General features: G+C 44.2%; 4 protein-coding genes across 4 annotated transcripts; 3 read left to right on the forward strand and 1 right to left on the reverse strand.

Annotated features, from left to right (window-relative positions):
- Positions 1-920: 920 nt before the first annotated feature.
- Positions 921-8,551, reverse strand: LOC146627517 (lathosterol oxidase-like). The gene is made up of 6 exons (XM_085358971.1): positions 8,293-8,551; positions 7,377-7,592; positions 7,154-7,286; positions 4,185-4,285; positions 3,701-3,829; positions 921-3,247 (listed from the first exon to the last, which is right to left on the reverse strand). The coding sequence occupies exons 2-6, from the start codon at positions 7,584-7,586 to the stop codon at positions 2,978-2,980; spliced, it is 843 nt and encodes a 280-aa protein (XP_085215097.1). The 5' UTR covers positions 7,587-7,592; positions 8,293-8,551; the 3' UTR covers positions 921-2,977.
- anapc13 (anaphase promoting complex subunit 13) lies at positions 980-2,292 on the forward strand. The gene is made up of 2 exons (XM_085358972.1): positions 980-1,208; positions 2,134-2,292. Exons 1-2 carry the CDS (start codon positions 1,110-1,112, stop codon positions 2,257-2,259), a joined length of 225 nt encoding a protein of 74 aa, XP_085215098.1. The 5' UTR covers positions 980-1,109; the 3' UTR covers positions 2,260-2,292.
- Positions 8,552-12,838: 4,287 nt separating the features above from the next.
- mt2 (metallothionein 2) lies at positions 12,839-13,583 on the forward strand. Its single transcript, XM_085357173.1, has 3 exons — positions 12,839-12,956; positions 13,051-13,116; positions 13,356-13,583. Exons 1-3 carry the CDS (start codon positions 12,932-12,934, stop codon positions 13,445-13,447), a joined length of 183 nt encoding a protein of 60 aa, XP_085213299.1. The 5' UTR covers positions 12,839-12,931; the 3' UTR covers positions 13,448-13,583.
- An 865-nt stretch (positions 13,584-14,448) lies between these two features.
- Positions 14,449-15,376, forward strand: steep1 (STING1 ER exit protein 1). The gene has a single exon (XM_085357174.1). It carries the CDS (start codon positions 14,554-14,556, stop codon positions 15,229-15,231), a length of 678 nt encoding a protein of 225 aa, XP_085213300.1. The 5' UTR covers positions 14,449-14,553; the 3' UTR covers positions 15,232-15,376.
- The last annotated feature ends 1,918 nt before the right edge of the window (positions 15,377-17,294 follow it).

Consider the following 17,294-nt stretch of genomic DNA (forward strand, 5'->3'; position numbering starts at 1 on the left):
GTATCCCCCAGCTCGCTATACTAATAATTAACATTCAAGTATGAGCACTATTTTCCATCAGGTACCTTAAACACAGCACCACCTTATTCCTCTCTTCAAACATCTCCCTGAACTCATACAAGAGTCTCATATGTCAGATGTAATGCTGCTAACTGCCTCCTCTCAGACATGCTCTGGACAGTCTCACAAGCAAACACTAATCAGAGTAAACCAAGTTATATCACAACATAAAGAGGCCTGATTAGAAGACTGAGAAGAAGAAAAATACAGATTAGATGTGAAAAGCAGGTTTTTTTGCTTTGCTGTCAGAGATAAAAATCAGGCAGTCTGGCGGTCAAATAAAGGAAGACATAAAAAACAACAATAACAAGAAACCAAAAGAAACCACAGTGTGTGGTCACTGTTTGATATTGCATGATCTTAAGTGCAAAATGATCATTGGAGAAAGAGTGACGGTATGTGTTGCTCACCAAAATATAGACCATACCACAACCCATGGGGCACTAAATAACCATAGACACACATGCATGCATGCATGTGGTAGAAGACAGAGACATGAAACTCAACTAATCGTCACTTTAAATATGTGGGAGGGCTGTGACAAAGCAAGGACTTGAATGGTGACTGACCATTTTCTGCATACAGTTTTTGGGTCCCAATGATCAGTGAATCAGGTCATTTAGATAATACTCTAAAATAACTCCTGATGGGCTAAACTTGCCTTCAGGTGGCATACAAGGCTGTATACTGTGGAGCATAAATGCCACGTAGCAGTCTAAATGTTGCTCTTGTGTAAGTTCACATATTTGGACCAATGGCTGTACATAAACATACATATATACTGCATATAATGTACTGCATATATACAATCTGTGGTTTCGAGAAATTGTATTGGATCTCCTGCTAGTACAACTCGTCAGATTCGTATTTTTCCACTGCACGTAAAGGCGCCATTCACTGCGTCATCAGCACGTGACAACGGGGTACGTAGAATTACTGCGACTGCTCTTCTCAAACAGCAACGGCGTTGTTCTCGGACGTAAATCTGGGGTCCTGTTGCTCCCCTGCTGTTGAGGCTAGTTGGCAGCCGGCTGTGTCTCGGCGGGAGGATGGACAGTGAAATCCAACGGGATGGGAGAGTCCTGGATCTCACCGATGATGCCTGGAGGGAAGACAGGCTGCCGTACGAAGACGTCACCATTCCTTTGGTAAATGTTAATGCTAAGGTTGACGTCAACAAGGACCAACGATTACAGGAAGCAGAAATGTTTTTGCAGGATGTTCCCGAGCAGTGCAGTTTATGAGAGGACACTCCATAATATCCAGCTTTTTACTTAATGCCAGTGACTTAGATTAGCGCTTTATTAATCCCTCGGGTGGGTTCCTCCGGGAAGTTCAGTTTCCAGTAGCAGAGCACCGACAGAAGTTGCATATTACAGAGTTCGAGTATAAAATAGAAAAGAATGAGAGGATATGAACATAAGCTTAAATATACACGTGGTTTTGGGGGGGATTTTGCTTTGGTATACTTCTCTGTCCTGTTCTCGGTTTACAGAAGATGACATGCGCATGCTTACCTGCTTTCTACTATATACACTCATTAGATACACCTTGCCAGGGTTAAAGCCTTCAGAACTTCTCTGATTTGTCATAGCGAAGATTCAACAAGATGCTGGAGACATTTCTGAGATGTTGAACCATGTTGACATGATAGCATCACGCAGTTGCTGTTGATTTGGCCGTCCACGATCCAGATCTCCTACTTGCACTACATGTGCCGTGAACACATCGTGTACAAGAAACAACAACATTTTTCCAGTCTTCTGTTCTCAAAGTTTCATGAGCCTGTGTGAATTGCGGCTTTAGTTTCCCGTTCTTAGTTGACCGGAGCAGCACCCTGTGTGGTCTTCTGCCGCCGTAGTCCATCTGCTTCATGGTGTGTTGTGCGTTCAAAGCTCTGCGTGCTTGGATTGCCTTCACCTTCCTATCAGCTTGAAACTGTCTGCACATTCTCCTCTGATCTCTAACGTCAACAACACATTTTCACCCATTTGTATGTTACCTTAAACACAAGTTACGGTTTTGTGGGAAAATCCCAGCAGATCACCAGTTTCTGATGCTGGTTTGTTGCAGAGTGAGTTGCCTGAGGCTGAGCAGGACAACGGGGGATCGACAGAGTCTGTGAAAGAGCAAGAGATGAAGTGGACAGACCTCGCCCTGCAGAGCCTACATGAGAACACACCGAGCACCGGAAGCTGAAAGACTAACACAGAATCGAACTGTACAAATAAAATGCACAGACGTGGTGCGCGCTGTGTCGGTTTTGACACACAAATGTGCCGTATCTTCTCTGCGCATTGGCCTTTTACTTGGTGGTGAACCATCCATCACTCTTATTGTAAAACATAAACATTGTTTATACTTTATGAAACTGTGATAAATGTGAGCACATAGTCCTCCTGTTTGTGTGTGCATTTATTAAACCACGGCTCTTATTTCTGCAGCGTTATAACGAGGAGCCCTGGCTTTGAACAGATCTAGTCTCCTGAGTTTGTAACAAAATCATCTCACCTTTACCCATGCAGTAATACCAGAGTTATCTTGCAGGTAGTCTGGCCACTGGATGTCGCTGTACTATAAAAGCAGCCAAATTATTGGGGGAAAAGGTTTGCTCTTATGCTTAAACATGCTTAAAACACATCGATTCAACTTTCAGTTTTCTGCTACAGTTGTGTGTAACACCAAATCTGTGCTCGTTACATTCACACCAGTAGTACTACTTAACCCTATGACACTGTTGCTAACATACAGTGTGTTATTTTGCTATGCTTTATCATTTTCATCTTCTGCCTGGGTAGTATCTAGCTAGGGCATCTGCATATTTCGTACCGGCTGTCTCTTTCTTCTGCTTTAGACCATTGGCAGCATAATAGCCTGTTAATGTCCAGAAATGGCTCTCTGCTCTGAGCGTCCATCATCACTGTGTCTGTGCTGCTTCTGTCGTCAGCTTGCGAATCTGGTCACGGGGTCCCTTCCCCAGCAGCGCCGATGGGTGTCGGTACGAGCCTCCCAGGCGATCCCAGAGTGTGAAGTATTGTCCGTAATTGTAGTTGAAGTACAGGTGATGATCAACATGGTGAGCAGCGCCGTTAATCAGAAATATCAGCGGGCCTGGAAGGCGGTAGTCTCCATCATGGATGGAAATGGTCCAGATGTTGACGAAGACAAAGAGGGAGAGGTAAACCACCTGCAGTTTAAAATAACTCATGTCAGCTGAAGCATTTCACAGTTTGAAGACAACGGTGCACTTTCTCAGTTTCAGTGTATCAACATACACTTTGTCCAGTCACTTAGACGTTTTACTGCAGTTTAATAGCAATAACTTAATGCAGCCCTGATTTACAGCAGGGTTGTCAAACACCAGGCCTCGGGGGCCGGTGTCCTGCAGGTTGTAGATCTCACCCTGGGTCAACACACCCGAATCACATGATTAGTTTTAATACCAGGCCTCTGGAGAACTTCAAGACATGTTGAGGAGGTCATTTAGCCATTTAAATCAGCTGTTATGGATCAAGGACACGTCTAAAACCTGCAGGATCCTCGAGACCTGGAGTTGCCAACCCCTGGTTTACAGCGTGGTCCTCCTTTGACCTCAGATCGGGCATGTCAGTATTTCCTAGCAACAGCAGATGATATGCACCTTGTGGAGAGGGAAGATGAAAGGGTAGATGTGGTACGGTAAGCTCTGCAGGAAGCCATCGAGTGGGTGGAAGGCATGGCTGGCAAACGGTGTTGGTATCTTGAAGGTATGGTGCTGCTTATGTAAGTGCTGAGGGGGAGAAACACAAATGGTGTCAAGTCTGAGATTTTCTTTTAATGAGAAGATACACAAGACAAACGAAGTCAAAGCTGTGGAGTTAAAATAACTATAAGAGTAAAAGAATATTCTACATGTTTCCTTCGGCTGCTCGGTGTTTTACTGTGTGCTAAACCGAGCCTGTAACCTGTTTGGTAAAAACAACTGTGAGCATAAAAGTGCTGAGAAGCCCAAAAGGTCATGAAATCATTGTTTCATGGGTTCATTGGTACAGGTGGACCCTTTTATTATAGGAAGCCACCCACTGACAAAGGTAACTGACTGCCTGGGGCAAGTGTAGGTTGGCAGTACAGATGCTGAAGCTCACCTTGTAAATGTTCTGATGGTGCATGGCGCGGTGAATCCAGTATATACACATGTCAGTAAAGAACAAGAAACCAGTGATGCTTACGAACAGTCGTGACCAGCCTGGAGCAGAGACATACATGAGTTTTCATTTTTGCAGACTCTTTGTGGGTTGGTTAGTTTCAGTGAGTTAATCGCACGCAGCCTTAAAGTGGACACGCTCATTCACTTCATACTTGTCCTTAGTGCAGCCACTCGCCTCTCCCTGAAAAAAGCACTTTAAATCTCATCCCTTCACTTTAAGGCAGCTGTCTTTTGATTGGCTGCCTCACAGAAGCACCCGATTGTGCTAAACACAGCTGTCTGTGCAGCTGAGATGACCATATGAGGGATATCTACTCACTATACCGTTGTTTACAGCGCTGTCTTCTTCTTTTTTCACTTAAATGACCTCGGACAAGAAAGCCTAATTTCTGCTGTTCAATACTGAAGAAATTTAAACTTCTTAAAATTATGCAAAATTGCAGAATATTTTTCAGGTTATCTGCTATAAAAAGCCAGACCAGGAAAATCTCCCTCATGTTTTTCTGTGTTTTTATTCTCAGTTACTTTCACCCAAAGGCGTCTGCTGTGATGTTCACAATTCTGATGAAGTCTCAAATTCAAATTCAAATTTTATTTGTCACGTACACAGTCATACACAGTACGATATGTAGTGAAATGCTTGGACAACTGCTCGTGACCTAAAGAAAACAAAAAAGGAAAAGGCTATGAATAAGATAGGAAATAAATATGAAAAATTAAAAAGGGTAAATTTAACTAGGAAGGAATAAAATATAAATTAAGGTTAAAAATGAAATAACTGTACAACACAAATTAGAATGAAGGGTAAATTTAACTGGGAAAGAATAAGATAAAGATAAATATATAAATTAAAGTTGAAAATAAAATAACTGTACAACAAAATACACAATATAGAACTATATAAGAATGTATGAAGAAATCTAAATAAATATATACACAATAACAGCAGCTGTACAAGTATTAACCGGAAATGAAGAATATAGTGACCAGTGTTGTGCAAAACCAAAGTCCAGAAAGTCCAGTGTGTGTGTAAGAACCATATGTGTGGGTCAGTACTGTGTGGTGGTGTGATTGAGAGACCGTATCGCCTGCGGGAAGGAGCTCCTCCTCAGTCTCTCTGTGTTGGTCTTCAGGGAGCGGAATCGCTTTCCTGACCTCAGCAGAGAGAACAGTCTGTTGTTGGGATGGCTGAGGTCCTTCACCATCTTCCTGGCCTTGGTCCAGCACCGCCTGCTGTAGATTGAGTGCAGGTCAGGGAGCTCGGAGCGGATGGTGCGCTCAGCTGACCGCACAACCCTCTGTAGAGCTCGTCTGTCCTGCATGGTGCTGTTCCCGAACCAGGTTAAGATGTTTCCCGCCAGGATGCTCTCTATGGTGCACGAGTAAAAGTTCCTGAGCACCTTGGAGGGCAGTTGGAAGTCTCTCAAGCGTCTGAGGTGGTAGAGACGCTGTCGGGCCTTTTTCACCACGGTGTTGATGTGACAGGACCATGACAGGTCCTGCGTGATGTGAACTCCGAGGTATTTGAAGCTGTCCACTCTCTCCACTGGGCACTCGTTGATGACGGGGGTCTGGTAGTTCCTCTCCTGCTTAGTGCTGAAGTCCACTATCAGCTCCTTTGTCTTACTGACGTTTAGAAGGAGGTTGTTCCTCTGGCACCAGTTCTCCAGATTCCTAATCTCCTTCAGGTAGGCCGTCTCGTTGTTATCAGAGATCAGGCCCACCACGATGGTGTCGTCAGCAAACTTGATGATGGTGGTGGAGCTGGTAGTGGCCACACAGTCATATGTGTACAAAGAGTACAGCAGGGGGCTCAGAACACACCCCTGGGGGGCTCCAGTGCTGAGAGTGGTGGAGGCTGAGACATGTCCGCCCATCCTTACTGCCTGTGGTCTGCCAGTTAGGAAGTTGGAGATCCACTGACACATAGATGAGCTGAGTCCCAGATGCTCCAGCTTGGTGGTGAGTGTGGAGGGAATTATGGTGTTAATGGTCTCATGTGTATCAGTGCTGATAAATGATCAGAATTATAATATTTCTGACTGTCTGAGGCTAAGTTGAATCGAATCAGGACTTTGAGAACCAGAATCGAATGGATTATAGAAATCAGTGATGATACCCAGCCCTAGTGAGCAGCCTGGGCCCGACAGAGTGGATGTAGCTGTAATAAGAAAAGATGAAAAGAACTATTGATAACTTTTTTGTTAAGTTAAGGCCTGATCCGTCTGAAATTCATAGCCAGCTCTGACACGGTGTCATCAATCTTTGAATGCTGAAAAAGCAGCAGTGTGTCCAGAAAACACATTATATGCTGCAATAAATGCCCGAGTGTCCCCTCTAACACTGCCTGTCAGCACCAGACAGCAGCAAACAGGTCGTCAGAGGAGCCGAGATGATGATTAAGTTTAACATTTTCTACAATATTGACAAAGCACTTTAAGCACAAGTTTGTTAGTTAATAATTTAGAAATGAATATTGTCTGTATGGACTCCCCCCCCAAAGAAAGTGCACATGTAAAACTGCGGTGTTAAGCGATGCGGTTGAAAAATTTGAGTGCGCCTAACTTTTGTGCCGATGCGCCTAAATTTTTAAAGTTAGGCGTACCGGTGCGCCCATGGCAAGAGGTTAGTCTAGAGCCCTGATATATATGCCTGCATATATTGTGCTATTCTTGTGTATTGTCTGTCTTTTTTACTGTTTGTTTATAATGGAGCACTGTAATGAAAAATAATTTCCCCCAGGGATCAATAAAGTATTCTGATTTGAGCCTTTAGCCATATATAAGCATTTTAACAGTACATTCATTAAATACAGTAGGCTCACTTGGAGAATCTCATTTTTAGTTTTACATTAACTGGAGCGAACATGAATCGTGTGCTATAATATGTAAATAACCGTTTTCTCACCCAGGGAGTTTTCACTGATGCTGTCATGAAGTTTGCTGTGTCCTCTGACTTCCCAGAAGAAAAGCACCACGGTGGGAAAACTCATCCAGAAGATGGAGACTGTTCCCAGCTGGATCTCCTTTCTTACTTGATGCTGTTAGTGAAGCAAATGCACAAAGTTGGGGTTTAGGACAACCTTGGTTTGGAAATGGTACCAAAGCTGGCTATCCATCCACTGGCCTACCTCAATAAACTGCGGATGCTTCATGAGCACATGGTCAAACACATAGTAGAAATTAAGAGCACCAAAAACCAGGTAAACCAGCAGAGCTCCCACGTTGGTTACCACCCACAGGCTGATAATCTGGCGCACAGCCCAGCTCTCAGGCCATGAGACCGGGTAAATGTAAGGAGTGAAGAAGTAACAGTCAGCTATGTCCAGCACATGATCCATGGCAGCCTGTGAAGACAGTAAATGATGTCCCGTAGTGCTCTTAGCATACATGAGAGAAAGCAAACCAATCACAGCCCGCTTTGCTAAAATTAGGTGGAGTGGAAACGTTATTATGTTTTAGCGAGAATTGAATAGCCTAAGCTCTGTGGTGTGCACGGCACACACTCAGGGCTGCTTCAGCCAGAGCTTTGAAACTGGATAATCTGTATCATTGCTGCTCTGTCAGAGAGCACATGTACACATTTCACATTTAAGTGCATGAAATACTGCAAAAGGAGCAACAATAATAAGACAGTGAAATATAAGTTTGTGCTGGTACAAAATCCAACACTGCCCCTGCGAGGCCGATGCATAAAACACTCAGCTGTTCACTTTTAAATCTTTTATTTGAACTTTTTCGTTACGTACCTGCTCCCCGCGTCCCTGCATGACTACAGAAGTGCTCTCAAGCTTGTTTCTATAGTAATCGAAAAGCTGTTCTGGATCTGTTTGGTTCAACATGAATCATGAGCATTTCTCACACCTACTCACCCTCTTCACTCAGTGACTGAAAACAAACCGTTGTTTAGTGCACCTACTGCAGCTTCATCTCAGCGGTCAGTTTAAGAAAATCCACCTCAACTTTCCAGGTTTTATCTCATTACTATTTAAAAATTATTATTAGTGAAGCGTTTATTGCTGAATTCATCATTTGTGCTGCACTGACCTGCTTGAGGATGGGCTCTGTCACCAGATTAGAAAGAACCTTCCTAGAAAGTTGATGAGTGCTCACTCCTCCTCTCACAGTCTGTCCAACAGCAGATCATCTGGAACAGAGAACACGTGGCCCATACGGAAAACTGCTCCGCTGCTAACATGGGTTTACCGTGCAATAGACCGCCGTCTCCACAAACTGCAAGAGAAGCTCCGGTTTTCTTTCTTTTTTCTTTCTTTTTTGCGAGGTAGTTGACACCGTGTGCTCAGTGGATGCCTGTCCAGGTGGAACAAGATCCCAGCATGCTCAGCAAATAACTCAGAGCTCAGCGGCAGGAGCGCTCCTCAGCTGACACCATTTTCTCACAATATCTGTGCTCATTGAATTAAATATTATATATATATTCTACACAGTTGTGAAAAGTGCATTGTAGCAACTCAGCTGTATTATCTCAGTTTTAATGCAAAATAAAATCCCTTGCAATGGTCAGCATGTCATTTTTGCGTGTGTGTAGTGGATGTACCCTGTCCCATGCTGGGCTTGGAAGGATCAAATATAGCAGCTCAGCTGTCTGCCCTGTACACATACACACACACACACACACACACACACACACACACACACACACACACACACACACACACACACACACACACACACACACACACAGACAGAGTTAAGAGAAGCGAGTCTTGCTGGGAGCATGCCTAACACTTTGTTAGAATATCCCATCAGTGTAAAGTATAGTCTGTCTGTCGGCATTACTGACCTTTGACATAAACACACATCTTGGTGGACAGAACATGCAGACAGTCACTGAGTATGAAATTTAAGACAGCGTAATCACTTCTCAGAATGAGCAGAGCAACACTTGCAAAGAGGCTCTGACCAGGACAGGGGATGTTGTTATGCCACTTCCACACTTTCCTCTCCTATAACTGCTCGTTAACGTGTGTCCATCACATTAAGTCAGGCATTCTAGTTCAAATAGAGCACGTAAGGCCACCTGTGCCATTTGAATTTGGGTTGTTGGTATCTGCCTTTAAATATTTTAACACCAGTTACTTGCACTTGCAGCTGAGTTGTTTCATATTATGCATTCTTGTCCACCAGTAGATACACGTGTAACTGTCTCCCTCTAGCGCTCCCGGACTGAAACAGCACCTTCAGGGAGTAATGGACAGTTCTCACATCCAGGGTCCAAAATGAATCATGTACAAAAACAGGAACTACTGCATATTTATCCAAGCAGTGTATTCATAAAGGATGGATGACAGGTTATTTACATGTAAGGTGGAGCTTTTTTCTTCTCTCTTGTTTTACTTTGTGTCACGTTTGCTGTTAAAATGCTGGCTTTTCATAAAACATGGCTAAAATTTCAAATAATGAAAATGTTCTGCTCCTGGCTCCATATCATGTGGCGGGGGTGGCAGAGCAGGTCAGCCACTAATCAGAAGGTCAGTGGATCCCAGGCTGCCTCCTGACTGCATGCCAAATATCCTTGGGCAAGATACTAACCCCATGTTTGTCTACTGGTGGTGGTCAGAGGGCCCGGTGGCGCCAGTGTCCGGCAGCCTCGCCTCTGTCAGTGCGCCCCAGGGTGGCTGTGGCTACAATGTAGCTGCCATCACCAGTGTGTGAATGTGTGTGTGAATGGGTGGATGACTGGATGTAGTGTGAAGCGCTTTGGGGTCCTTAAGGACTAGAAAAGCGCTATACAAATACAGGCCATTTACCACATCATGTTTCAGTGAGGGGATGGCCTTATTTTGATGACATGACTATATTGATGGTGTGATCTCAGTCACACAGCTGTGGCTAGGAGAACAAAAATCCCTAAAAGCAGCTGTTCAAAACTTCTGCTTGTAAGAAGCAGCCAATCAAAAGGACGTAGGCCAAACAGAGGCGGAGTTATAACAGCTTGTTTCAGACAGTGGCTGAAACACTGCACTGCTGCACTGACATTTTTAAACCGTAAATAATGCAAACGTGTTTTTCAGTGGCAGTGTTTCATTTAAGGGTTAACAAAACATGTATGACCCAGCATGGCGTAGTCTTGGGGTCCTGGGAGAGAGAAGGACGTCTGTTAAGTCTAATTGTTGAATGTTGTCATTGGGCTTCTTAAATTTGTAAGTCTGAGTTCAAGACATTCCTTTGATCCTGACCACCTCTCCAGCCACTCTGTGCTGGGGGAGGTTTTATTGTAGAAGAAGCTTCTGTTGTAAGCTTCCTGCTTTTATGACCCTTTTGGTCAGCAGGAGGTCACACACACACACACACACACACACACACACATTCTTGCACATGCATATACGTGCTTACACATACACACATATAGTGCCTTGTCTTAGAAGGGGGTTTTACAGAGGGAGGTGCTTGTGCTGTGATGTGTATTGTAACAGTTTGTCAATAAATAGCTGTGAGGGAAGCTGCTCTTGGAAGGATTTTGGGCTGGAGACAGGAGCGTGGGCTCCAAGAGCTGGTTCTTGACCAAAGCGTCCCTCGTTAGCGAGTGAAAAACCGCTTGAAGATGTTCTGTTATGTCTTGTTTTCTTCATGATGAATAAGTCTCTAAACTAGCCGGGCTTGTGGAAACACAGACCCAACAACGTCATTCATCCTCACAATCACACAGTGACCAGTTTAGAATCACCAGTTAAACCAACAAACCTGTGTTTGGACTTTGCTGCTAATCACTGCACCAACATGTAACACTGCATCCCAGACAGAAGCATTCAATTTGTTCCAAGTCCTATAAAGTGTCCTCTGTCCCCAGAGACATTTTGGTCTGATGACTCTAAATGAAAAGTTGTGCAGGCACAGAAGGTTGTGTGAACATAGCTGGGACTCCACTAGAGTCCAAGAAAACAAAAAGAAACGGGGGAAAGCACAGTAGTTCCCCTCTCTGTTTTCACCAATGTTTTTGGACAGTCAGCTCAGGTAATTGAGTTATTTAAAGTGTCTTCTTCTTCTTGATTTGTAGGTCTGTGTTAGCAGACCGGAGTACTCTGCCCCCTCCCCAACCCTGGATGAACGATAGGAAATGGATGGACTGAATCTAATTGCAGTATTATTATATTATGACCGATTTTTCCCCTCATAATTGCCATTTTCAGCTGCTTCGCTAAGAAGAGTAGCACTCATCTCTAAAGCTCGTTTCGCTCGTCGCTCCCTGCGGTTTACATCGGCTGACACACTCTTTCTAGAAACTACATGTTAATGGACAAACACTCCAGTGACTGTGTCGAGTGCAGTGAATGATGCTGCCTTCACGCTCCCGTCATGGAAAACCTAAGAATTGTAAATACAGATCGTCTTTATAGACAAATAGACATAAAAAACTAAGCAACCAAGTGCGAAGCATCCAGGATTACGGAAGCCGAGATTAATTTTGTTCTGTTCTATTGTACTCACACATACCGACAAAGCACTTCTTTTAAAGCTCGCCTATTCTGTTTGATTCTTTATTGTTGCGCACCGATGTTTCCCCACGGATATTTTATGCGTTGTGCGATTTTGGTGTTTAATTTCTTGTAAGACTGCTATTATTTAAAAAAATATATATTGTGTAACAACAATGCACAACAATTTTCTCTGTCCTCTGTGGGGAGACGCGACGTCTCACGTGCCATATGCACACGGCTCGCTGCTGAATCCGGTATTTCCGATAGCACACGGTACGTGAACGCAGCATATTACAATAGCCTGTTTGCTTCGGTTTGCTCACGAGCGGCCGGGTGCAGCCGCCAGCTGGTTTGCACCGTGTGCACAGCGCCAGAAACACCCCGTGTTCTCCGCTGCAGTTGTTCAACAACATGATGACTATATTATTTTTATTATAAAAAAAATGAGCAAAACTGAGGAGTCACACGATATATTACATGTGTTATTATTTTTTTTAATGAGCGGTTAGATTTGGATTTAGGATATTTAATGTGGATGTTTACTCCCATGAAATGATCGCACTGTCAAAATAATACCGGCATAGAGTGTATTAGTTTCAATTAATCAAGTATGAGGTTAAGTTTGTTATGAAAATACTGAACGGAAATGTTTTCTGTGAAGAATCTTCGCAGATGCTGAAAGGTTTTTTTGTAATTTTTTAAAATAATAGTGTTGGTGATCATTCGTGCGCCCATCCACCCAACATCCTCTCATATTAGCTCCAAATGGTTAATATGAGAGTCACTTCCATCCATATAAAACTAAGACGTTCTGATTGGAGACCCGCACTTCATGTAGCCCATTCTACATGAATCAGTGTTGGTGAGCGTTTGTGACCGTGTGTTCACATCTCCGTGTAGCCTGAAGATGTTCTCCTCTGTTTAAATACATGAATTAATTGCATGCTTGAATTTCTCCAGGAGTTGACATTCTTATATAATGTTCAGGCAGCAGGCCATAGATCTGGCTATGAGGATCTCTCTGTTTCCGCTGCTGAAAGGTTGGACCATGCCGTGTGCACAAACCTCTTTGTAATGATTAACCACGTGATTGCGTGTAGCTTGACAGGCGTGTTTTGCACTCGGCTCTGTTGTTCCCAGGACGCTATAAAACAGCCACTCCTACACCGTCATTCACAACATTCACTCAAGTCCCGAAGACACGAGAGCAACGCCAGCATCACTCTGAACGAGCCATCAACTGAGAAATGGACCCCTGCGAGTGCGCCAAGAGTGAGTATTCCTGCCGCTGTTTAACAAGGCTATTTAATGCGCTGCTTGTTACCAGCGGACCACATGAAACTCAACTGACTTTTTTTATGTGCAGCTGGAACCTGCAACTGCGGAGGATCCTGCACGTGCACAAAGTGCTCATGCAAGAGCTGTAAGAAGAGTAAGTCTAACACCTCACAGCACAGCAAACCGTAATCTGTCGACCTGTTAATGTTACGCTCATGTTTATCTTCCCAACATGCATAGTGTGAAGATTGTGTCTTATAGTCATGCGCCATTTCTTCAAAATTCCGCATTTGATGCCATTTAAAAAAAACAAAATGCGCAGCGGCTCGAATTGCTTTAGTGAGATCTGTAGTTTTCTTTGTGTTCTGTCAGTAATGATGTCTGTCACTGCAGGCTGCTGCGACTGCTGCCCATCCGGCTGCAGCAAATGCGCCTCTGGCTGCGTGTGCAAAGGGAAGACGTGCGACACCAGCTGCTGCCAGTGAGGAGTCTGCAGCATCAGCTCTCTGCTGAAATTATGGAGTCATTTATTTGCCACTAATCATAAATTTACACGTCCACGAAATGGTGACGGATGATTTTGTACTTGTCTTTGGGTGTCTGAAATAAACATGTTTATTGACGCTATGACCTGTCTGGTGTATTAATTCAGCTGATGTCAGTGCATCATTTCACTCTGGTCACGCTCTGTGGTACTTTGTGTAATGCTGGAATCTTCATCTTGGAATAAGGACTAAAGTTAAATTGACTCATGATTGCTACTAAACTGTGTGGCCCACTTAAAAGGCTCTTGCAGGGATGCAAAGAAACTGTTCTCAAATCTAAAGTTGGAAGTCCAAATGCATTAGCTGGCGTATTAGCATTTGGAAAACTGAAGTTGTAACTTGAACTGAACAAAAGCTGCTATAAAATTAGTCCAGAACTGTTACACGTGGCTGTGAGCCAGCAGACTGAAAATGTCTGCCCCGTTTAACCAGAAATGGAATTTAAACTTATTAGCCCGTTTGCCTAGTTGAATGGGGTGGGGGCAAATACGTAATATCCTTTTTGCAGGCTCTTGATCCTTTGTCTTTCCCCTCACCTCCAATCATGGCCTGTTACGTGCTGGCTCAAAGAGGATCCTCCTCTGCTCTGTTACTGTAGCCCAAGGGTGGACCGGTGTCCTGCAGGTTTTAGATGTCCTTGATCCAACACAGCTGACTTAAATGACCCCCTCAACGTGAGGCCTGGTAATGAACTGAACATTTGATTCAGGTGTGTTGACCCAGGGTGAGATCTGAAACCTGCAGGACACCTGCCCTGGAGGTGCTTGCAAAGAGCACTATTGTTGTGAGGTAGTGTTACATACATACGTTTAATCTGTAATAAAGTTGTATTTCTTGGTTTGGGGTTGTAATAAAATCTATTTATTTTGAGTTTCGCGGAACGATCTGTGAAGGCGGAACAAATATTCGGCACTTGGGTTTCTCGCGGGAACAATATCGTCGGTGCACACAGGAACTATTGCGTTGTTTCTATTTTCTGGGCAAGTTTGGCTGTAGCGGTGTTTCTGATCCCGTCCTGGTAGTAAAATACACCCACGCGTGTGAACATGCCGAAGGTGGTTTCCAGGAGCGTCGTGTGCTCGGACACCAGAGACCGGGAGGAGTACGACGACGGAGAGAAGCCCCTCCACGTCTACTACTGCCTGTGCGGCCAGATGGTTCTGGTCCTGGACTGCCAGCTGGAGAAGCTGCCCATGAGACCCCGGGACAAAGCCCGGGTGATCGACGCCGCCAAACACGCTCACAAGTTCTGCAACGTGGAGGAGGACGAAAACACGTACATCAAGAGAGCCGAGGGTATCGAGAGGCAGTACCGCAAGAAGTGCGGCAAATGCGGCCTGCTGCTCTTCTACCAGCACCAGGAGAAGAACAACCCGGCCACCTTCATCGTGGACGGGGCCGTGGTCAAGTTCGGGCAGGGCTTCGGCAACACCAGCGTCTACAGCCAGAAGCAGCCCGAGGCTCCCAAGAAAGTCCGAGTGATGATGACCAAGCGGACCAAAGACATGGGCAAGTTCAGCTCCGTCACCGTCTCCACCATCGACGAGGAGGAGGAGGAGATCGAGGCCAGGGAGGTGGCGGACTCCTATGCCCAGAATGCCAAAGTGATCGAGAAGCAGCTGGAGAGGAAGGGCATGAGCAAGAGGAGGCTGCAGGAGCTGGCTGAGCTGGAGGCCAAGAAGGCCAAGATGAAGGGCACTCTCATTGATAATCAGTTCAAATAGTTGGAGTCTGAGGAGACTCTGCCTGGGACTCGGTGTACAGGACTGATGAGTGTAGCGGTCGTATCATAAGAATGTGATCTGGCCTTTAAATTAGTTTGTCATAATGTTTTGTACATACAGGAAAAGACAAAATAAACATTTTTTGTTGTTGGTATTTTTTAAAAAGTGTTTTGTTGTTGTCGTTATCACCAGCAGAGTGCTTTAAACCTCACAGAAGGCTTCGGCTGTTTGAAAGAGTCAGCCCACACGAGGGGGAAAACTTTATTAGCAACAGCTCAATGAACGGAAGCCTGTAGGTAAAGTTGTCACCATCAGTTTTGAGTTGTGTATAATTCAAACCAAATATCGTTAGCTTCATAGCATAATTGCCTAAGTCATTGACTTAGGCAATTATGCTATGAAGCTAACGATATTTAATTAAAAAATGTAATTTTAAAGCTACAAACACATCAGAACAAACATCGTTAGTTTTTTTATTGTATTATTTTCTTTCGCTCATTTTTATTTGAGCCAGTGAAACTTTCCAGGTTGGACCTGGCAGCAGGTTAGTAACATGATTAGGCACAAAAAGAGGTCATTCCAGAGAGACTGAAGATAGAGAAGAGGGTTCACTACTCTCAGACTTGTGTGTTCAGAATGGGTGAAACATTTAGGAACAACATTGCCAAGAATCTGGGAAAATCTTTGTAGTCAGTCTAGGTCAAATATGATGATTATCCAACTTGTTATCAGTGCATAGTTCAAAAGAAAGCATCTGTAAAGCTGTGGGAGTGTCCAACTCCAGGCCTCGAGGGCCGGTGTCCAGCAGCTTTCATATGTGTCCTTGATCCAACACAGCTGATTCAAATGGTTAAATGGCCTCCTCAACATGTCTTGAAGTTCTCCAGAGGCTGGTAATGAACTAATCATGTGATTAGGGTGTGTTGACCCAGGGTGAGATCTAAAACCTGCAGGACACCGGCCCTCGAGGCCTGGAGTTCCCCACCCCTGGATTAGAGCATTCTTCCAAACTCTTCAGGAGAGTTCCTTAAATATCTGATCCCACAGAGGAAATGATTGTGTTGCAGCAGTAGGATAAAAAAATAAATAACAGAGTTAAATTAAAGTTCCACAGGCACATGGGGAAGGCCATAAGCTGTCAGATCTTTATTTATAAAACAGGATAAAAAGAAAATAAATACAAGGTTAAGATAAAGAAAAGTAAGACTGACACTGGGCAATAAAGACGTGCAGACTGCATTCAAAAATACAGAAATATAAATATGGAGCAGGTCTGTGGACCTGTCACAGAAAGGCTCTGCTGTCTGTGTGGTGTGGAGCGTGTAAAGCAGGGGTGGGGAACTCCAGGCCTCCAGGGCCGGTGTCCTGCAGGTTTTAGATCGCACCCTGGGTCAACACACCTGAATCAAATGATTAGTTCATTACCAGGCCTCTGGAGAACTTCAAGAAATGCTGAGGAGTCATTTAGCCCTTTAAATCAGCTGTGATGAATCATGGACACATCTAAAACCTCCAGGACACCGGCACTCGAGGCCTGGGGTTGCCTACCCCTGGTGTAAAGTTTGGTGACTTCTGTCTCTTACTGACTGACACGCCTCCAGATTCTGACCAATGATGGTTCGTGTCTTATGAAGCAGCTTGTTAATACACCATGGCTCCACGATTCAGGTGGTAAACTGACAACAAACGAGGCCTTGAACTGTTGAGGAGCCCAAATGCTAAAAAAAGATCCTGTGATTAATGAGAAGCTAGAATAACTGGGGCAGTGTCCGACCAGCACACCAGACTCAATGTAGGCCACAAAATACAAGACAAATTAGGAGAACAATGAGTCGCCTGGACTGGATCTCAACGTCACTGACAGAAGAGCCAAAGTATTTGTGGCTTTGGATGCTGATGGTAATGAAAACAAACAGCTTCAAAATAAATTGGAGACACAACTAAAACCAATAACTTGGCTACATTTGCACTTTTCTTCTGTGGTACAAACTGTTGTTACTGAGATCCAACACAGTATGCTTATCATTTTTATGCTTACTGTGATCTTTGTCACTGATCAATGT

The sequence above is a fragment of the Diplotaxodon limnothrissa genome, linkage group LG7, assembly GCF_057381915.1.
Source record: "Diplotaxodon limnothrissa isolate DT_005_m linkage group LG7, D_limnothrissa_male_GT1.1, whole genome shotgun sequence".
Classification (NCBI taxonomy): Eukaryota; Metazoa; Chordata; class Actinopteri; order Cichliformes; family Cichlidae; genus Diplotaxodon; species Diplotaxodon limnothrissa.